The sequence below is a fragment of the Hyaena hyaena genome, unplaced genomic scaffold (genome assembly GCF_003009895.1).
Source record: "Hyaena hyaena isolate Hyena2069 unplaced genomic scaffold, ASM300989v1 scaffold_49, whole genome shotgun sequence".
Taxonomy (NCBI): domain Eukaryota; kingdom Metazoa; phylum Chordata; class Mammalia; order Carnivora; family Hyaenidae; genus Hyaena; species Hyaena hyaena.
In genome coordinates this window covers 3,978,563-4,001,580 of record NW_024080681.1, presented here as the reverse complement: position 1 = coordinate 4,001,580, position 23,018 = coordinate 3,978,563, and the positions used below count along the sequence as shown (strand labels likewise).

At 42.2% G+C, this 23,018-nt stretch overlaps 1 protein-coding gene across 2 annotated transcripts in view; it reads left to right on the top strand.

Annotated features, from left to right (window-relative positions):
* The window catches only part of RORA (RAR related orphan receptor A), a 724,310-nt gene that overhangs the window by 620,986 nt on the left and 80,306 nt on the right, over positions 1 to 23,018 (top strand). Inside the window, exon 1 of one of the 2 annotated variants that reach the window (XM_039230593.1) lies at positions 8,070 to 8,208. The exons of the other annotated variant lie outside the window; for it this stretch is intronic. Within the exon in view, the coding sequence (XP_039086524.1) occupies positions 8,178 to 8,208 (31 nt within the window). The 5' untranslated portion in view covers positions 8,070 to 8,177. Of the gene's footprint in view, positions 1 to 8,069; positions 8,209 to 23,018 lie in introns of those variants that run through there. 2 annotated transcript variants of the gene reach the window in all.

Below are 23,018 nucleotides of genomic sequence, written 5' to 3'. Positions count from 1 at the left end.
TGATATGTTGCAGGAACTATGAAAAGAGCATCAATTCTATGATTTGGAAAAGCGAAATCAGTAAATATCCCTACATGGTACTTTTTCTGTAGAACAGGGTGAACTACATTTTTTTTTTTTTTTTTACATTTTTAACAGATTTCTTCTTTTGTTTGAAGTCTGGTTAGAAGTGCAGTTGGCCTTCATAGCTTTTAGTTTCCTTCTGGTCCTATTGAACATTCCATTACCAATATTTAGAGTTGTTTAATTATGCTGAAATAAGAAAGAATTCCCCTTAAGAGTTAACTGTGTAGCAAGTGTTTCTTAAGTGTACAAATGGCAACATTGTTTTCAAAGAGGATAATTACAACTGTGTACTTCATTAGTAAGTAATTAAATAATTTCCTAAATTGTGCAACAATTCATACTGACACATGCTAGCCCTGCTGGATTACAGGAGCTAGTGATAAAAGAATTGCTTGCACACATGCCCGAAATTTATTAGAGTGGTAATTCGTGATTCCTGAAAAAGTCAGCTTGCCATTCTCAAAATAGTGATTAATGTTCGATTCAAGGAATCTTTTTTTTTTTTTTTTTTTTTTTTTTTTAACTTTGAGAGTCATAGCTTGATGCTTTAGAGTACAAACCGTGGAATCCATTTACAAAGGTTGTTCTTATAGGCCCACCATTTACTAGCCTTCTGTTTCTGGCAAGTTACTTAATGTCTCTGTGCCCCAGTTTCTTCATCAGTAAAAAGCGAGTTCGGGCTGAATTAAATGTTAAAAAGAGCATAAAATAAGAGTCTGCCATAGAGTAAGTCCCAAAGAATTGTTAACAAAGAGGAGAGAGGTAAAAGAAGCAATAGAAACAGTGTTGTATGATTATTGGAAAGCCCTTCTGATTTTGGAAAGTCATCTTTAGGGATATATAAGTCTTAACCAGATACTCAAAATCTAATGTGAATTTTGGAATCTTCTGAATATAATGCCTAATTTTATCTACCTCCATCTTACAAAATGAAAAAGAAGAGCGTTATTTTTTTTTAATGTGAATCTAACATAGTTAGAAGAATTTAACATTTTTTTTATTAAAATAGAACATACTCCAATCTATTATTGTTTCAGCACTCAGAGCATACTTCCTCAGTGCAGGACTGGACAGAAATAATAGCTGTAGTTCTGAGGGCAGAGAAGAGACTTCTGATCAAATGCCGTCAGCCAAACGAATCCCATCCTATAAGCTGGAGCTTAAATGTGATCATCAGAACCACTATTGACATGTGGCAGAGCTGTCTGAAATGTCAATAGTTATAAAATGAGTATTTCATAATGCAGAATAATTGATTACTCTGCTTGACTGAACAGAAACATATTTTCTCTGCGAAAGCAAAATAATGCCAGCATTTGCTACTGGAACGCTTCTAGCTGCGAGACTCGGATTTCCCAATGAAGCCCACGTACTCTGCCGCCCTTGATCATGCATGACAGAAATAGAGAGAACCATCTGTAACTGCTTATCTTTTCTCCATTATTTGAAAATATATTTTTAAGAGACTTCTTAAAAAATAAAATACGGCCCATATACAAAGCCTCTATATTAAGAGAACTGTCGCAGATAATTTTCAGAACTTAAATGGATGAGATACAAAATCAAATAACATTCAATTTATCTTGTTCATCCTAAAATGTCCCGCGTAGCTCTTCACTCTGATGAAATAACACCCATTTCCAGTTTTATTCTCCCTCTGTGTGCTGTGATGTGGAACTCTCTTGCTCTATGTGTTTTATTAAGCGTAATTTAACTTTATGACTATCAAACCAACTATTAATCCTTACAATAAGCCTATGAAATGGGTGAGCTGCAAAGAGATTTATTTTCTAAAGCACAATTCTCTTCTTCTGCCCTCAATTATTTTTTTCAAAACTCATTCTCTGAATGTATATAGATTGCAAAGGTCCCTGCTAGGCACTTTGAGGTAAAGCAGAAGAAATAGTAACAACCTACATTTTGGTTTTTTTTTCTGCCTGCTCCTTGTTCATCCATACTTTATGTTGCTATGAGCCTTCACTACTAGTTTCGTAAGAAATGCATTTTCTGTCTCTGTACTTTTATCTGTGTTCTGTCCTCCTGTTAAGATGTCCTTAACTCCTTTTTTCCTATCCATTAGATTCTATTTGTCTTTCAAGGTGTAGTTCAAGTGGCACCTCTTCCACGAAGTCCTTCTCATAAAATTTAATTTAAAAAATTGTTTTAAGTGTATTTATTTTGAGAGAAAGAGAGAGAGAGAGAAAGAGCAGGGGAAAGGCAGAGAGAGAGAGAGAGAATCCCAGGAAGGCTTCGTGCTATTGCCACTGAGCCTGGTGAGGGGCTCGAACTCGCAAGCTCTGAGTTCGTGACCTGAGTTGAAAGCAGGAGTCTGATGCTTAACTGCCTGTGTCACCCAGGTTCCCTATCATAAAATCTAAGATTAATCCTGCACAAAGTAGCCCCTCGTACTAGCGGTTTACATAGCACCTTATTTTGCCCTGCATTCTAAGTACTGCATTCATTTACCTGCTAGATGGCAGGCTCCTTGAGGGAAGGCCTGATGTCGTAGTGTTTCTCCTTCCCTCTCCATGTCCTGGCACACATTCTTTAAATTGTAATGCACAGATGTCTACATTGTTCGCTGGATGAGAGCTTTTACTCTCACAGCTAAGACATAAGAAAGTAAGACCATAAGGCTCCTGAGACCAAGGGGTAATTTAATTTGTATTCATCTTTGTATTCTTAATTTTTAGCAGGTACTTAATAAATGCTTATTTGATACACACACACACACACACACACACACACACACACGTTTTCAGAACTGTAAAGAGCTTAGCAAAAGTGCATTCTAACAGCCATTTTTTAACACATCTTTATTATGGTCAATAATTTATGTCGTGCACAGGCTCTGTGTGTACAGTGGTGTAGGGGCTGGTGGGGGTGGTAATGGCATTCCCACTCGTAAGCCCTACTAAGTGTCGGTCACTCTGTCCTTTCTTTATTTGGCTCAAGTCTCCCAGGGGCCCTACCAGCCTTATTTTACATATGAGGAAGCAAAAGGTGGCTCACATCACTCAGCCTGAGTGGGATAAAGGTTGGTTTGCGGCGCAGCTTTGTCTAATGCTAGAGTTCATTCTACCCTACCACGGAGTTCAATGACACAAGGAAGCCTCCTTGGAGAACTAAGTCAACGTGGCACAGCAGAGAGAAAGGGACAGTGTTCCTGAGAAGCGGATAGGACGTGATCCTGAAAGTCATTCTGGAATGTTTGTGTTGTAGGAGCCCTTCAAGGTCTGTTCCATTTCTTCATTCTACAGGTAAGAGGCCTTAGGTCCTGACAAGTGAAATGATGTGCCCAAGGTGGCATAGACAGCTAGTTAAGTGTGAAACTTGAACCCAGGCTTCAGGTTGTGAGTTTACTTCTCTTTTTCATATTCCTTTAACTGCAAAATCACTTCCTGAATGGCCTGTTCCCCCTGCCAGCGGCAGGAGTGGGGTGAGAATGCCCCCTGGGAACACAAGGGAAGCAGGACTGTCCGGCCTGCTGTGCGCATCTCCTTCCTTGCTCCCTTGGCAGGTGTGAGTGTGCGTGTATGGTGAGCCACCTGCCACCTACCTTTTCTGGGGAGGTTACTCATGTCTGTATGCCTGTGAACTTCACCCTTTCCCTCATTGTGATGGTTACAAAACACCTGCCAGTCCTTGAATTTCCCAATAGATGTATGAGACATGTGCTTCCAGAAATCTCAGAATCTCTTCACCATTGTCTCTATCCAGCCAAATCTTTCACCTCCAACATCCCATTACACTAATAGCCACACTAATGATTTGCAGCTGTCTGTCAACTGTGAGGGTCATAGCGCTGTGCAAACATCTTTTCAATGGACAACAGACACTGTCTTTCTTTAGGGTTGCTCAGATGACTTGGGGAGTGGACCTTCTCCATGGTTTTCCAAGCCAAGGTCAACTGATGAGTGAGCTTGTTCTTGTCTGAGTCTCCAGGACAACTCCAGGCATATAATATACATTCAGTAAGTGTGCTTGATAATGTGATATATGTATGTGTGTGTGAGTGTGTAAATTTGAAGATGTCACTTGCCACCAAAATCCAATTTATTTCACCATATTTCATGGACTGTATACATAGTATGTATATATATATATGTACATTTACATCTATATCTACAACTATATTTGTTTTAAAGTCATGAATGACAAGCAAGCTATATTAATCTGTTCATCCCCTCCCCTTACACTCATAAATAGGTTGGGGGGGGGCCCTGTTACCCTTGGTTTCCAGGTCTCACCAATATTATTCCATTTATAAATGTTCCTTTATGTGACACCAACTCTTTCCAGACTCAAATTTAAGCATATCCGTGATGTATTATAGGTAAGTCTGTGCCTTCTCTGTAGCTTTCCAAGTAGTCTTTATTTAGAATTCTCTGGGTTGGAACCCATTTGGTCTCTAAGAGACCTATGGCTCTATGTCGGTCAGAATGGCCCAAGTCCTACAGACCACAGTATAGTGGTGGCTAAGAATCCAGTTGAATCAAGCTGCCTAGGACCACATTAACCTTTCACTGATCCCTTCCTTGTTCAGCTAGAAAGAAATTAATTGAATTAGCAAGCTGCCACACACCACAGAGGGAGAATCAGGCCTGGGTGAGACACAGAGCCAAAATGCTCTCTCACGTGCAGCAGCAAACTTTGAAATCATCTTTGTACTAGGAGCTACTTGCCCAGCTAAGATATATCTGTTCATCCACTGGTTTGCCACTCTCCCCAGTAGCAGCACTGTGGTGTGATTCAGGGTGGTCTCCCAAACCCCATTTGATGGAAAACCAAATATACCCTCATAAAGTATCATTTCTTTATTAATCTCTGAAAGTGGGAAGATTGGCACCAATTTACTGATTACACTCCTGTCTAAATACCCTGAAGAAATAGAGCAGACTTTCCTCTTAGGCATTTGGGAAAAACCTGGCATCAGAAGTTTCTCTCCACATTCTTGCTAAGTGACAGATCAAATATGAAGCCCAATATATAGGGACACCATATGGGGCAATGACCATCTCTAGAGGACTCTGGGTTGACTTACATGGTAAATATGTAGTATGCCTTCCTTTTCCGAGATTAGCCAACAGAAACATCTGAATCAAAAAGTAATGTATAACTTAATTCTGTTCATGGTGAAGAATTCCCATCCCATTTAATTATCTTCATGTAAGCAATACACCTTTTCTATTTTCTTTTCAGAACACTTGGTAAACGAAAACAAAAACAACAAAACTTTAAATGGAAAGAATATATTGCCTAACACTGTTTCCCCCACAGTATTCTAAGCATTTGTTTACTATAATCCAAATTCCTGTTCCTACCTGTTAATACATAGATGGTAAAATTTTGCACTGAAATGTGCATCATTCATGGCTCAAATTTGGTAGTATTGAAGAGGAACATGGATCCTTTCATTCCTGACCGATTTATTTGGATGAGGATTTAGAATTCCATAGAAAATTTGTATTTCAAGAGTTTTGTGTGTGTGTGTGTTTTTTAAGCCTCTCATTCTTTCAAAGTTTCATGAGAGCTTTGTGTTAATATAAAGAACAATATTATACCCTGGGTTAACAGCTGAAGACATTTAATAGAGGCATGTATTACAAATAGCATCTAGCCACACAGGAAGGTTAAGACTTAATATCTAAAATTCTGTTGCTCATTAGTTGTGGGACGAGAATGAAATACATTTCCAAAGGCTAAGGTCAGTATTACATTATCCTGGAAATGTCTTTGTTGAATAAATGTGTAAATATTTCAAATAAGTATTATGAGATTATATTTCTATTGGGGACATATCTATAGGATGAGTGATTCTACTACTTGTAATTGCAGGAGCACACATGTCACATTCCATGTCATTCCCGATTACTGATTTCATTTGAAATGGTCTGGAAATAAATACCGATTACTAGTAATGTAAGACTATTTACCTTGGAGTCAGATGTCTGACAGGCAGGCTGGAGCTAATGGATTTGGTTATTTTCAAACATTGTTTTCTAGAGCAGGATACTGTTTTAAAGGAACACTGCAAATTTTCCGAGTTGTATCTCTGGATTCATCTGCAGTGAGGATCAAGAGTGTACCCATGAACATGCAGTCCCAGATGACTTTCTATCCTTCAACAGTACAAAGGAAAGAAAATTGTACTGGGGACCTACGTGCTGGATAGCTTGGCTTTATTCTTTCCTGTTAAAGTCGTTAGGCCAAGGGGAATCAAGAACCAAATAGGAAGGATGGTGTCAATGTAACCGAGGGGCGTTGCCTCACTAGGAGATACAGTTGCATCATGGGAACGTGGTGTGATTTAATTTCATAATTGTAAACATCACAGTGGATATGGTTGATTCATTTGAAACTCTTGTCCACTTCGCTATGGCTGGAAAGCTGAATTAACATGGGTAGGTCTTAGCTGCACACTTTTATAATTTCTTTCTTTTGTGGATTTATTTGAAAAAAAAAATCTAAAGGAGAAACTGCTAGGATGGCTTTAGCTGAAATCAGACTTATAAAGCTATGGCTTGATTTAAGGTACGATGACTTTTTCTGACCTTCTAAATCAGGACTGTGTAAATTTTGTCTGGAAAAGGAGGATTGGGAGGGTGGGGAGTACATGAATCCTAGTTTTCTACAAGGCAGATTGTCTGCATGTGTTTTAAATTATAGCCCAATTCAGGGGCAAGGACGACTCAGTTAGATGGGAAAAGAATGCTAACTAGGACTCTCCTTATTTAATCACCATGAAGGCATCAACTAATAACTATCTGATATTGTAAGCTGTAAGTGGAAATACAGACCGTGGGGAAAGAAAGCAGAATTGAAGTTGTGTGAAGGAACAATAGCAGGTATGCAAACTGGGCTTTTGAATTTTTTTCCTATTATGCTTAATGCTATGAACACAGTTGGCAAAATTTTAAATAATGCAAACTCTGGCTATGAAGCATCTGAAATTCATCCTAAAGAGATCCACCTGACAATATTGTCAAGCGTTAAGTTTCTATAAGGCCGTTAAAGAGTATTAGGCTTCAAAGTTCAGGGGAACTTTGTTTTCAGTCTTCGTTCCAAGTTAAAATTCACAATGTTGACCTTTAGAGGTATTTTTGTTTTCCTGCCCAGAGTGCCACAACGTCTCATTTTTAGGATGTGGAAACTAGAGACTTTTCCACCTGTAGATGGGTTCTCTGGAGAGAATGCTGGATATGGAATAGCCTGGGAATTCAGTGGCTCAAATCAGCTGGCGACTGGATTGTCATTTAGGCGATTCACTTAGACTTTTCTGCTCTCCTTCCAGGTAACAGTGTTCCTGGGGGATGGGGGCGGTGTAAACAAGGACTTTTGGTGTTGGTGTGATGGGAGATTACCAACGTCTCGGTGGGCGGAGTTCCCCCTGCTCGCGCCGAGCCTCTCCGGAAAGATTTAGGAGGCACTTACTCCACTCCCCGAAAAGGTCCGGGTGACAGCGTTCTCCACGGCCCCATAGGAGGCCCCTACCTTCTGAACAGAGCTGGGGCGCTCTGGGAAATGAGGGTGACTACAGCCCCCGCCCCAGGCCAAACCCCGCTTTCCCTCCGACTAACCGTAGCCTTTAACGCCCCGCAGGCTCGGGCAAGGAAGCAGGAGGGTGGCATGGGGTTGCGTGCCCCTTGCCCCACGGGGTGGGGATAGAGAGTGGCCAGGCGCGCGTTCCGCGGGGCGCTGCGTGCAGAGAGCACCCGGGCGACCACAGGTGCTCGGAGAGGCAAAGAGAAGGCTGGGGGCCTGGGCGCGGGCCGGGGGCGCGGCAGGGCAGCGCGGGCCTGGGGTGTGCCGGCCGAGCCGCCGCTGCTCACCTGCCCGCGGGGGCGGGGCGGGGCGCGGCGCTGGGGCGCGCCTGCCTCCCGCCTCCCGCCTCCCGCCCGGGGAGGAAGCGGAGGGGCGCGGTGTAAACAGAGCGGCGGCCGTGATGTCAGCCGGTCACATGGAGCCTCTTATGGCTCGGGATGGCTCTCGGCGGGCGGGCAGCTGCGGCAGCTGCTGCTGTGGCTCGGGCGGCGGCGGCGCGGCGGCGGCAGAGGGGGCTCCGGAGTCGGACCATCGGCTCTCCCTGCGCTCTCCGCACCGCGGCTTAAATGATGTATTTTGTGATCGCAGCGATGAAAGGTGAGCCGGGAGCCCCGCCGGGGCCGGGTGGGCCGGCTGCTCCGGGGGGCGGGGAGGAGGGCGCGCAGGGGGAGGGGTGGGCGCGCCTGCCCGAGCGCACGTACTGCCCCGGGCTGGGCGCCGGAGCCCCGCCAGGGCCTTCTGGGCCACAGCAGCGGCGCCACCTGAGCCCGGCCGCGGGATCAGCCTGCCTCCTGTAGGGGGCAAAGGCGCACGGGCTGGACCCCCCTCTTCCGCCCCCTCTGACTCCTGTCAGCAGCCCAGGTCCGCCTGGCACCCGGCGGGGCTCTCGGAAGAAAGTTTGCCGGGAGTGCGGCGCTTCTGGAAGGGAGGGTAGGATCCGGGGAGCCCGGAGGAAGCCGGGGACGCCCGCGGTCGTTCCCCAGGGCCCGCACCCCGGACAGCTCCGGCCTACGTAGGGAAGGCGCTGCGGCCGGGCCGGGCCGTGCGCGCGCGCGCGCGCGGACGCGATGTCATCCCTGGGGACTGGTCAGCGCCCCAGGCCTTGCGCCCTCCCCCCAGTGGCGGCCCGGAGGCCCCGAGCGGCCGCGGGCCGGGAAAGTGCGGCCGTTTTCACTCTGCGTCCCGCCGCGGCTACTTACGAAAGCGCCCGGGCCCGAGCGAGACGGGCTTCTCGAGCGTGCCAAGCCTCTCCCCGCTGCGTCCCGCAGCCGCAGCGCAGCCCCACTTGGTATTTTGCGTTGTGGACGGACGTGGGGAGGCAGCCCTGCGCACTGGAGTCGCGGGCGGCGGTGGAAGTTAGACGGCGGTGAGGGCCGAGCCGCGCGTGTTAGTCGCGGTCAAGTCCCCCCTCCCGGCCTTCCGCCAGGATCAGGATTCCTGAGCAGGCTGGTGGGGAATGGCAGGGGGGCCTGGTTGAAGAGGGGATTGATTCTAGGTCTTCCCAGGTGAGGAGGAAAGAAACCGAGGCAAGGGAGGGAAGTTTCTAACGAGAAAGCCAAAGTTTGGAGGTGTGCAGGAAGTCGCCTGTGCGGCCGGGAGAAACCGAGCCACGCTCTTAGTACTCTTGCAAACAGCCCTGGAGAAACTCAGCCAGCTGCACGCTGCCCGCTTGTGCACCAGCAGGTTCCTCCGGGGAGATAATCTGCCCGAGCGGCTTCGCGGACCCGGCCGCTGGGAATGGGGATTTAGAACCCCATCTGCTTGCGGCGCACAGGGCGCCCCTAATGCGCAGCGTTTTTGCAGACCCAGACGGTCCTGAGGGTTCTGGCCATCCATGCGGGCGCCCGGAGCTCCTTAAACGTTTGGTAGGTTGAGGTTTTGTTGCAGTCCAAGATGAAGGATACTAGTTCGGTATCTGCGCTGCGTTTACTTTCGGATCACCGAGCTTTGCCTTTCTTCACTAGAGATTGGGTGGCATCTCTTTCATTAATTATTAACAGGCCGAAACGTGCTGGACACTAAGATGAGCTGCTTGAGATGAAGTCTTTCTATACGACGTACCCACAACAAATTTTCTGTCTTTCCCTTGTGGCTTTCGGAAAACAGGATTTAATCGGTTTTGGACTATACAACGGATAAACGAGGGAAAACCTCCTTGTGATACACGTTCTTAAGCATCTTAAAATCGTTTGTAAAGAAAAAATGTCACGTTTTTCCTCTGTGCTCTTCCCCTCCCCCTCAAAAAACTTTTATGCTGTTTCCTTAGTTTTATTAATCCTCTAAGAATAAAACAACTCAAAATAGCCTCTGTAGTTAAGGAATTTTCTTTCTTCTCTCCCCCCCCCCTTCAAGCTGTAATAGATTTTGCTGCTTGGAAGATGTCAGTGTCAGTCTTCATCCATTTTATATAGTATAATTTGTGTTGCTTGAAGGAAGGGTGAAAAGCTAAGACCATGAACAGTAACTACCAAACAATTAATAAGGAAAATATGTTTTAATAATTTAATGAAACACTTCCCAGTACATAAGATTTTGCTTTTGTAGTTCTAGTACAAAGTCGAGTACTATTCCTTGGTAATATAATCATGAGAATCACACAGCCATCGTCCCCCAAAAGCTCTAGTCCACACGTTTGTCTTGGAGTGACCTCTGGCTGCCATTAGATAATAGATTCATAGTAATGTGCTTTGAGAAAAGTAGCTCAGAAGTACTGGTGATGCAGTTTTCCTGTAAGCGTGAGAGAGGGAGAGAGAGAAATGGAATGCATCTGGGCAATTAGAATATTTCATTTCCAATATCATAACATCCTGTGTTTTAATGGGATTATCTTGCTTTGGTGCAAATTTAAACTGAAGAAATAGTTTGTGGGAAAATGAGGAATGCCGTAAATGTTTCCATATCAGATTTACGGGGAGAAAAACTGGCCCAGAATCATATTAAATACTTCCCTACTGCCTCTCATTTTAATAGTTAAATTGGTTCCATATGTAAGAGAGTTTGTATAATTAGATTTTTCATGCAAAACAGAAATACTCTTTACAATATAGCTTTTTGGTACATGTATGCATGTGGAAGGGGGAGGAGAGAACAAGGGACCATAAAAGAAAAACATTTCTCTTTGTTGGCTGATTCCGTATGTTTTTTAAACATCATTAAGTCAGGCCTTTTGAACTCACCAAAGAAGAAAATCCTTGCTCTGTGTTAGTTGTCAAATAAGTTTAGGCTTAAAGTGGTTTCATGCTTAGAAGTAATAAATCTTCATTTGAGCAACTCTCGTCTCATCCTTCGGTTTTGTTTTTGTTTAATTAACAACAAAATTCCAGTACCCTTTGGATTGCTTCTTGGGCAAACAGAGAGAGCCAGCGATAACACTGGTGCTCAGGGGAGCACTAGTTCTGCTCATCATAAAAGTGCATTGACCAAATGTCAGGTAGCAGCCGAGCGCTGAAAGGAAATGCAAGGGCTTCATCAGTTTCCGTAGATTATATACCCATTTGCTTCTTGAGGGCTCAGCCTCTGCTCATTAAATGGAGGTAGAGTGAAGGGGCAGGCTTAAAGGGAATTTCTGTCCCATAATAGATTCTTCCCCCAGCACAATTCATGTGCAAATGCAAACTGCACCTTACTGATTTGAAAATACTTTAGGTGTTGATGATTAGCAGTGTTTCCAACTCTAATAAATTTTTGATGTCATAGTTTTGAGGAATGTGGCTTTTCTTTCTACCCAGTCACATGTGAATTTTATCCACGGTCTTATTGCAGACACCCCGTCAGTGATATCCTTTAGCAGGGATTTTTGTCCCATTTTCGTGACCTTTGATGGGTAGGATTGGGAGAAGGTGAGATGGCTGGATCGTGAAAAGAGAAAATGCTAATGGCTGCTCTACCCAGCAGAGTTTATCAGGCAAGGAGGGGGTCACTTCTTTTAAAGACAAAGAGGATCCCTGAACCCATTTGTTCATTGGGGTTAGCGGGCTGGACAAAGCTCAGACCCTCTATGAAGTAGAGAATATTTTTAAAGCACTATTTTCTTGAGCAGCCTCTTGATTTTATATATTTCAGTCACATAACTTGAAATGCAAAGTAACATCATACCCAAGTAAACTACTTCGTTCTCAGTCTGAATTGAGTACCATGTAATTTCTTTAATGCTGCCCAGTTATAAAATAATACAATTTCTAAATGGAAATAATCTGATAAAATGAATATGATTTAAATCTTAGAGGTTATTTTATAAATAGTAGATAAATTAGTAAGTATGGATTAATAGTTCTCACCAGACTCCTTTTTCTCTCACCTTTCCCTTCCAGCCAAGTGAATCACAATGAAATGGATAAGATCAGCAAGTAGATAATTGCACCTGCAATAGCACCCAGCCACTCTGTGATTTGCTCAGGGGCGTTGAAGGAAATAATATTTACAAATGGCCATTTACTGGGAGAAAAAGTTATTAAATAGATGGGTAGATAGATCTGCAGGGGTGGAGTTGGAGTTCACTTTTCTTAAAATTCTCTTAAATTATTTTAGTCATCAATGAAACCCATTGAATGAAACAAATCCAAGAATACTTTGTCATAAAAATGTTCTGATGCATTCTAAATATTCACAGTCCTTGTTAGTAAGAAATCAAGTTTGCTTTAATCTACATATTTCATATTTAGTAAGTTCTAAAACCATAGACTCTCAGAATCAGGAGCTGCATCATGTTTTGTGTTTCTCTGCTTAAAAAAAAAATAACTTAGAAGGATCCACCAGGGACAATACAGAAATGAATTGACATTTAATATTATCTCAAAGACTGTGTATTGACCCTATGAGGAATGATCTACAAGTTTTCTCTCCCCACTTCTAGATCCTCCACCGAGGATACCTCCCCTCCACATCAGCCTTTGAGTCATGGACTTAGGGATTCATAGAGCTTTCTGTATTTGTCAGTATTATGTGACATGATGCATGCTTTTCCAGTTAAATTGTCAGAGTGTTATGTCCTGAGATAAGAGGTCTAAATAGATAATAGCATATGATTAGCCCATGGGCAAAATGCAAGAAAGCAGTTGAAAGCTTTTGTTTCTGGATTTTCTTTTTAAGTGACATCTGTTGAGGTACCTGGCTGGTTCATTCAGTAGAGCATGCGACTCTTAATCTCAGGGTTGTGAGTTCAGGTCCCACGTTGGATGTGGAGCCTATTTAAAAAATAAAAGTAATAAATAATAAAGTGCCATTTGTCAGCCCTCATTATAAGGAGGTAATCTTTGCTCCCATGAGTATAAAAAGTCATGTTACAACCTATTCCATACGTTTGCCAGTGATTTCATTTGTTGACTTTTATTGTCTCTGAAGTTTACTAGGCATTTCATAAATAAATAGATCGATGATGTTAACCTGTGTTTGTTTTGTGCTTTATGTTTTACAAACATTCTTCTCTCATCTAATCCTCCATGGAAGGTCATTGGTACTCATGGTTTTTGGTTAAAAAAATGAAGCTCATAGAGGTTATGTGCTGTGGCCATGCACTTCCAGCAGATAAATGGTAAAAGCAAGGACCAGAGCCCTAATTTCTACAGTTTTCATGCTGCCTCCCCTGGAGGAAGCTGTAGATATAACTTTGTCTCTAGTTAGTGAAAATTATAACTCTGGCATTTATAAGAGAAAAAAATAGATTCAATTATGTAATGCTTTGCTGAGCCTAATATCTTTAAATTACTATTTAATAAAATCAATTTGGTACAAATGGGGTTATTCTTATTTGCTCATCATTAGCTCTCTTCATCCATGATTTTCATTAAGTCTGCTTGTTACAAGAGGATCTGGGTGAAATGTAAGCATTACCTTCATAAAGAATACAGAATACTATGAAATGCAGCTAACTTGTATAACCTTATCTCCATTATGAGAGAATCGAGCTAGAGATTTATCTATATATGTTCTACTTGTCTTTAGGCAAAGGAGGCACTTACAGATGCATCTTCTAATTTTAATGTGCCTTTTTGTAGAAAGCTGATGAATCCTTGGGCTGGTGAGTGTTGTTCTGGTTGTTTCCGTAACGGCTCGGGGGCATGATTGTGGACATACTCTTGAGAAATCTGTTGTCTTTTAGAAAATTACAGGAGAGTAAAAGTTTCCAAGTAGATAGTTCTCCAAAAGCTCGTTTCTTACTTGAAAAGTGTTTACTTTTCTGGTGGCTGGATGGAGATGCGTTTGTCTGAAATCAAATAAACATTATTTCATAGAGTCTTGAGGAGAGAAGAAACCTTCAGTGTCATTCGGTTCCAGGTCCTATTGGCATTTGGTTCTTCTCCACAGCATTCCTGCCAAATGGTTGTCTGGTCGTGCCCGAACACCTCTTTTGACGGGAAACTCACAATTGTTAGAGACGGCTTATTCCATCTTGAATTAAGAATTTCTTCTTATATGAAACAAATCTCTTTGTATTTTTAATCCCTTGATTATGACCCTTTCTTTTGGGGCTGTGGAGAACACATTTAATCCATGTTTCAGGTGAAATAAAGATTGTCGGCTCTTTGAAAGCTAACAGTGTGAAACACACACACACACGCACACACACACACACACACACACACAGACACCCTCTCTCTAACTCTTGGTCTTTGCTGCCCCCGACTCTACTCTTTCACGGTGGGTCTTCCTACAATTTTGGTCAGTTTCTTCCTCAAGCATACTTAAGTTTGTCTAAAACCTCTTGGCATTTTGGTACCACAAGTGGAACCCGAGTCCTGGTTGTGGTATAACTGACTCAGCACTTAACCTGCCACATAGTAAAGAGTAAAGACTTTCTAATTTTGTTCAAAAATTTTTGAAGATAACATGGGCTCGTCTGTAACTCTAAGCCATCGCATGACCAGTGGCTGTGATTTGGTTGTAATTTGTGAAAGTGGACTTTTGACCTCTTTAAAAAGACCTTTAGATGAGCTGAAGTTGATTATTAAATATCTAGGAAAACCGACGATATTCCAAAAATGATTAATGGAACGTAGAAGCATTGTGAGGTGTTTTTCTCCAGTGTCAGAGCTGAGATAAGGCTGCCCTCTAGTGGTCACCTATTCATGGAAAGCTAAAAGCTGTAATGGTGCCAATGAATTTCCCATCAGGCTAGTGGAGAGGGTCAAAGGTTGAAATTATTTTCTCAGTTGCTGTGGGGCATTCTTCATCAGATTCCAAAGTATAATTCATTGTTTTAAATGGTTATTAGAAATACATCTGTGGGGGAGATAATGAATTTCAAAAGTTTGCTTGGGAGATAGTAAAGGGAAGTTTTAAAGCTGATGTATAAAATTTTGTTTGGCTCCATAGTAAATTGTAAAATGTACGTGAGATTTGGTTTGTGAGTAAACAGTTATTATGACCTTTATGGTAATCCTTGTAATTTCTTTTCCTTTCAACCTTAATTCTATTCCTCCACCCTCAAAATTTAAAAAGAGATTCTCATTTCAAAATATTTTTTTAATGTTTATTTGTTTTTGAGAGAGAGAGTACAAGCAGAGGAGGGGCAGAGAGAGAGGAAGACACAGAATCTGAGGCAGCTCGAGGCTCTGAGCTGTCCCCACAGAGCCTCACTCGGGGCTCAGTCTCATGAACCATGAGATCATGACCTGAACTGAAGTAGGATGCTTAACTGACTGAGCCACCCAAGCGCCCCAAAAGAGACTGTCATTTTGATCAGCATTTGCCCCTTTTAAATCTTTAGAGCCTTTTTTTCCCAAGAAGATAAACATTTTGAAATGAGGAAACTCACTTGGCAATAAATTGGCAATAAAACAATTTTAAACATGGATGCAAAACTATTAACCAGTTGATTTATGAAGACTTGTGGTTAGGTCATTTGGTTCACTTAAGTGTAAGCAGTTAGCCCAAAAATATAGAGTATATGCTATGCAGGTTTTTAGAACATTATATAGAGTTTATGCTTTAAAACAATAGAAAAAAATATGCCTGTGTAATTTTTAGGATGACAGATAATACAAGCGAATTGTGGGCTCAGATTTTGGTGGCATATCAAGTGTGAAACAATCATAAAATAATCTGATTTCTGTGTTGGAATCAGAGAAATAAGTATTGATCCTAAAATATCATTTAAGGAAATGATGCCTCGCAGAAAGAAGAGTGAGAATACAGGCTTACATGAATTTTGCATTGCTCAAGAAGTCAAGGCTTCAGAGCGGAGCTGAAAACCAGGATAATAGTAATGCCAGGTAATCACCAAGATTCTCAAGGGTAACAGTGCTCACTTGTTCATACTGGAAAGCTGCAATTGTATCTTTATGTGAAAAACAAGATTGGGGGAGAAAAAGCAAGGAAAACCTACTGTTTAAACTTTTCCATCAAAGAAATAAGATAGTGGCTTGGAAGTGAAGACTTGTGGTTAGGTTTCAGATCAGTTATTGAAGCTAACCGTTTTTCAGACTACACCACCCAGAAGTGTGATTCTTTTACCACATGAGAAATATTCTTTTTCATAGAATGTTATTTTCATTTTTCAGTTGTTGGGGTTTTTTCTCTTTTATTTGTTTATTTCATGCCAAATCTTCTCCAGAACACGGAAAATAAATAATTAAATAAATTTGTTTCAGCACATACTTAGTAAGTGCCTACTGTGTGCTTTTATAGAGCTGAGACACCTTCCTCCCAATTATCTCTTAAGCCATGAATCAGCATCTAAAAAATGCAGAGAGATTGGCAGCCATACTTAGCCAGAGAAGGCTGCTCTAAGCCTGTTGCTCTTTCACGTTTGTAGCTTCTGTGAGCTACGTGCCATTTAAAATAAAGGAGAATTTGGGCGGCGCCTGGGTGGCTCAGTCTTTTGAGTGTCTGACTTCGGCTTAGGTCATGGTCTTGGAGTTTGTGGGTTCGAGCCCCATGTCTGGCTCTGTGCTGACAGCTCAGAGCCTGGAGCCTGCTTCAGATTCTTTGTCTCCCTCTCTTTCTGCCCCTCACCCACTCACATTCTGTCTCTGTCTCTCTCAAAAATAAATAAACGTTAAAAAATAAAATGAGAATTCATGACACACCGTGAAATGTTACTATAATTGGATAAAGCCAATTATTCTACTTCTCTGTGAACATGATTTCCTTCCAAATCAGCCATAGGTTAACTCTAAAATCCTGCCCAAAGCAATGGTTTTGAAACTTTACAACGTGTAGTCCACAGAGTCTGTTGAAAAGGCCGAGTCCTCGGTCCCACCTGGGGAGAGCCTGATTCTGTCCCTCTGGTCCTCATGACCCAGGAAGGCATGTGTTTAAAAGTGTCTCCAGTGATTGGGATTCAGGTGCTCCTTATACCACAGTTCAATAGGTCCTTTCACTTTGTGAAACCCCGTCCTCACCTGCCAGAGCTGGGATGAACACGGGATCCTCTAGCGCTTCAGTGGTTCCTAAATACCCTTGATCTTCACAGGCAGCCTGGAAGCATTTAAAAAAATAAACGCTGGTTCTCCATCATCACATGAGTCAATCCTGCTGCTGATTGTCTGGGGTGAGACCAAGGTATTTGAATTGTAAAAGCTCTTCTGGGGCCTGAGGATCTGGCAAGTTTGGGAAGCGCTGCCCTGGCCTAACCCTCTTGGGCTAGTGCTGAAAGTGGAGCTTGGAGAGGTCAACGATACTAGGCTAACGCACAAGCTTTCCTTTAGTCCTCCAAAACTCCTCTCGAGCATAAGGTGTCCAGCATGTGCAATTACCACCATTATCTGAATGTAATTAACACACTCAAGAGAATCTTCTGATTATTTTGGCCTTTCTACACCAGCATGTAGGAAGAAGCGGACATACCACAAATCTGTTAACCCAAGTGGCCCATTCAGGCAGAACACCCTGAGACTTTGGTGTGTGAGATGCCTTTGATACTTTCCAAAAAAGTCTGCCTTTTCTGCATAAATCTTCCTGGGGAGCTCTCGCCTCCTGGCACTCAGTGAACCCCGAGGCTGGGGATTGTGCCACAGGAGTCAAGGCCAACTCCAGTGGCAACAGTGATGTCTTTTCTGTGGTGCTTTTTTCAGCAACAAAGTGAAGGGATTAGCACCTGGCCTTCTCACAGTGCTTCCTATGTACACTCAGTCCCTGCACACGTCGTGGATCTGCCGCCATCCAGGGGCTGGAGGCAACTACTTATGAATGAGGCAGACACAACACTGCCTTCATACAGCTTAGATTCTAGACTGGTGAAACAGGTAAAAGTAGAACTGCTCTGGGTGATGTAGAAGGCAGCCTACTCCCTTCCACACCACAATTCCAGACCCCTCTTTCTTTGGCAAATGGTCGTGCAATATCCCATTATTGTGGCAGGTATGAGGCTGGGACCACTGTGGGCTTAGTCTCTGGCCTTTACGAGTGTACGTTCTGGTGGGAAGAGGTAGATAATACCTAAGTAAACACATAAATGAACTAGATACGAACAGGTAGTAACAACAGCAAGGCTAACACGGCAGACAATGTGACAGTTTAGAAATGTGTTTGGCCTCTGTGTAGCAACATGAATGGACCTTGAGGGTGTTATGCTGAGCGAAATAAGTCAGGCAGAGAAGGACAAATATCATATGTTTGCACGTATAGGAGGATTAGGAGGAACTTGACGGAGGATCATGGGGGATAAGAAGGGTGGAAATGGTGGGGGAAAGGGAGAGAGGCAAACCATGAGAGACTCTTGAATGCTGACAAAAACTGAGGACTGATGGATGTGGGGGGGGGGGGGGGATGGGCATGGAGGAGGACCCTTGTGGGAATGAGCACTGAGTGTTATGTGGAAACTAATTTGACAATAAACTATTTGTAAAAAAAAAAAAAAAAAAAAAAGAAGAAGAAGAAAGAAATGTGTATGGCCTTATGGATGAATTTTAGGGAACAGAATCCAAGGATTTTTTTTTTTTTTTTCTAACTGATGTTGACTGTTAGGCAGGAGACTCAGTAGGTAGCTTAGGGCATCTGGTCCCTTAGTTCTTAACCTTGTCTCCACACTAAACTGTCTAGAGAGCTTTTTAAAGATACTCAAGCCCAGTCTGTGCTCCTAGAGGCTCTGGTTTTATCAAGTATTGTTAATTTTTCAAGCTGCCCGTATGATTCTTGTTGAGGAACCCCCAAAGTCCAACACCCTTACTTTACACGTGAGTCGTTACACATCCAGTGCAGAGAAACAGCATTGGATGGTGCAAACTGTCCATACTGGGTGGGGGAGGTGTGGGTTCTCCTTCCAGATCCACTACTCAAATTATTGTTAGGTTACCTCAGTTGCTCATTTTCCCCACTTGCTAAGTTAGAGAGACCGAAGAGTCATCAAGTTCTTTTCCAGCTCTCCCAGTCGATGAAGTGTTTGTATTAAAACAAAAAGACGGTCTGGTTTCTTGTTCAAGACTTGGAAGAGAAAAACAGATGAATATCTTCTAGTTTCCTTATTCCCCCTCTCAACCCCTAATTACTTTAAGTGCCTCGATCAGCTAATCCATTCATTTCAGAAGTAAAGAAAATTTAAGATAGAAAGAGGTGATTACTTTTGGCCAACTATTTAAATGTATGCATAAGCAAGCTTTCATTAATACTAATAATAAAATATGCCCAGACTTAGTTCTGGTAAATTACAGAAATATTTATCAAATTCTACCCCAAAGCCTTTTCCATTTTTGATGGTTGAGTTAAAACCAAGGAGGGTGGGGGGTAGGGAGGTTGCGTAAAAATGGAAACCCTGGAATAGTCTTAACCATTGCATACCACAGTAATTTTATTCCTTACCAAATATTCCAGGCCAGAAACTCAACAAAACTTTGAGTCTCTCTTAATATTATTGTTTGCTGTTTGTTAGCAAGCAGAAACTGCGTATCTTCTGTGTTGCCGCTTACAAAAGGAAAATAACAGAACTCAGCTCTGTCATCAAAAATAAACTCATTGTACTTCCTCCTTTGAGATCCGGTATCTCTAAGAACTTGGGTTTCATTGAAACAGTTATTCAGAAAGGTAGCAGTTCATTATAAGCCAGGCTTGTGTGATGTAAGCACCTTAACTTTATTTCCTTTTTGTGTGGAATGTCCCCAGTGGGGTTTGATAATATCAGCAGTTCCAGAAGTGATAAAGGAGTTTGAAAAGTAAATCTGATGGGAGCGGGTAAATGAAATTAGAGCCGCGTCTTTTTCAACAGAGATTTTTAAAGATGAACATGTTGCCTACTTTATGTGTATATAGTTAAGAAATTGGACACACAGTATATACACAGCCTTAAGTTTACCTTACATATTAAATTATGGAAAAGCATCTTTCTCTAACTTACATTGCGTCCATAACAGCAAGTACCTTCTGAAATGATGACTGTTTAATAAAAGAGTTGGTTTGGCAGAAATCTGTTTCAAAAGCAATGTTTCCATCACAAGCAAAATCATGTAGAACAGAAGTGTTTTGTTTCCACCATTGCAGAGAAAGTTGTTTCAGATGAGTTAAGATGTCTCAAAGTTTTGGCCCACTTTCTGAGCCTCCTGCTGCTGTTGCATTCAGAATCCCTTTTAACGTGGCTTGGAAGTTTCTCTGTGATTTCAATGGCTGCTTAGGGGAAATATTGGCTAAACTACTCATTTTGACTGTTAAGATGGCTTGCGTGTTTTCAGAATGTTTTCATTTGCTACAAATATGTTTCGCGCTTAGGCTTCTCTTGTTGAAGAAGGTTGGTTACCAGACATCTGATGATGCCTCAGGGTGTTTACAGACATTGTGGGTGCTATAGTTGTATTTGAGCACAGCCCTCCCCCAACGAAGATAGTGTGGTAATCAGCAGGAATGTGAAAACATGTATTTAAGGGCTGATGCTTGTAAAAGGGGTGCCGTAAAGAAACATGGTTGTTCAGATGTAAGAAATGACTGACAGCTCTCCTTGTAGGCATGCTAGTAACAATAAAGTCTAGAAGTTCAACATCAAAGCGATCACAGCTTACTCCACCAGTGACTTGCACATCAAAGAGGGAGTGCAAGACAAAGGAAGTGCACTGAGGTATGTTTCTGCCTCATAGCCAGATGCTCAAGGGGGAGCTCCCTTAGCTCCCCTCGTGAATGCAAAGTGATTTTGCAGATCAGCGTCTTCATTTCATAACTGACCCGGAATATAAAAAAGCAGGGCAAACGAGTGTGGTAATTGCTCCTCATCACTTCAAGTTTGGCTAGGAAAGACTCATCGCACAGAGATAGGTCTCTCTGATTTCCTTAAGTAACGAATTCTGTGGCAGTGTGGGCAGCTCTAACTTCACCTGATAGAATACAGGCAATTATTGGCAGAATAAGAGAGTACAAATTGGATATATTTCAAGTGTGTTGTTTTGAATTCTGCTTGAGAACAGAAAACTGGACCTAAGTTTATAGAGTTATGCCTTTCTTTCTCTCTCTCGCGCTTGCTTTTTGATTTCTTTAAATTAACCTTGTGGGTGGATTTTTGCTGAATCGGGTATGCATTACTTAACAGGTGTGTGTGATAATGAAGTCTGGACCTGTTAAACCGGCTCTTAATTAATCACTAGATCTGTATACCTCAGTTCTCTAAATCAAATGGCTTGTACTCCACAGTGCCAAAAGTAAAACAAGAACACCCTAGATTCTATCCCCCCCTTAATATTAAATTGAAAATAAAATTAACCATGCAAGGATTATGGGCGATTTGAAATAATGTGCCTTTTTTTTTTTTTTTGCTTGCCTTTGAAACTTGAAGTTCTTTTATAGTTCATCTTCAGTAATTTACTCATTTTTAAATGCTATTGAAAAATAGTAGTGCTCTGTGTAGTCATTAATAAATACAAAGCAGTTCTCTCAAGGCTCTGGGGAGACCTAATAAACACAACTGTGTTACTAATTGATGCTATACTGAGCTGACAAAAGTAGTGCATCGGTAAACAGAAGTTAGAAAGCAAAAAGTTAAAGAACTATAGGGGATTATGTAGACATCAAGGGTTGGAAATTATAATAAGGCCTCTTTAGGGGAGCATTAATTTGCATGTGGCTGAATTAGGACACCCAATTATTTCTGAGGACACTACTAAGAGCTCGTCTGAAATACCCCTGAAGTGAAAGGTTTGGGAGGGTTGGGTGTTAGATGGGATGGAGGGGGGACTGAGCAGGTCATATTTCCTGTAACTCATGATAGTTTTCCCAGTAGCTTGTTAGAGCAGCTTTCTTTGTTAGGAAGGAAAATGCTGATGAAATCAAGAGTACTGCAATTTCTTTGTTCTATACACACAATTTATGTTGAATTGCCACAATGGAATTTTTTTTTTTTTCTTCAGCAGGGAGGGCAGGAGGGTGGAGACAGAAATAAACCTTTTAAATCTTCTTTATGTGAACCCCGCAAGGACATAAGCACCGAGCAGATTAGAGAGTGGATTTATATTGTTGGTATCCTCTATGGCAGTGGCCCCCAGCCTGGGATCCAGGCACCCCTGGGGGCCCCAAGGCCCTTCCAGGGGTTCCAGGAGGTAAAAACTATGTGTATAATAACACTGAGATACCATTTGCCCTTTTCACTGTACGTCATGACCATTTGGCATCAATAGTGCCAAAGCCTTGGTGGATAAAACTCTTGGCAGCTTTGCAGGAATCAAGGCTCAGACACCAACCTGGACAAGTCATAATCGTATTTGTTATTGCTGTCCACTTGCTGTTAACAAAACATCGCCAGGTTCATTTGAGAATGTCCTTGATGAAGCAGTAACAATTATTAAGTGTATTAAATTTTGACCCTTGAGTCCAAGTCTTTTTAATATTCTTTATGACAAATGGGAAGTACACATAAAAGCATTTCTGCTACATACGGAGATGTTTGTCTCCAGGGAAAAGTCCTGTGCCATTGTTTGAGTTAACAGCTGACCTAGCTGCTTTTTGAGTAGAGTGCCATTTTACTTACTAGAAAGACTGACTCTGGCTCTTCAGAACTGGGTATGTGTCATTTATTTTCGCAAAAATGAACCAAGTGAGCCCATCATTTCAAGAAAAACAGTTGGCAGTAAATTCAAGCTTTCAGCCAAATAGAATTTTGAAACACTTGCATCCAATACCATGCATTTGACTGCCTCTCGATATCTAAAGACTTTTCTGATGATGTAGGTGGTGATATTAATAAATATGATTAGTGGATATAATCTCATTTGGTAATGAAATATGTCAGCATCTGCATGTGATGCTCAGTGAACTAATAGTTTCCAAGTGACCAATACATGGGTAGAAGATTCATTCAGAGTACAAAATATAGGGGTGCCTAGGTGGCTCAGTTAAGCATCTGACTCTGGCTCAGGTCATGAGCTCAGGGTTTGTGAGTTTGAGCCCTGCATGGGGCTCTCTGTTTTCAGTGCAGAGCCTGCTTTGGATCCGCTGTCTCCCTTTCTGCCTCTCCCCCACTCATGCTTCTCTCTCTCTCTCTCTCTCTCTCTCTCTCTGTC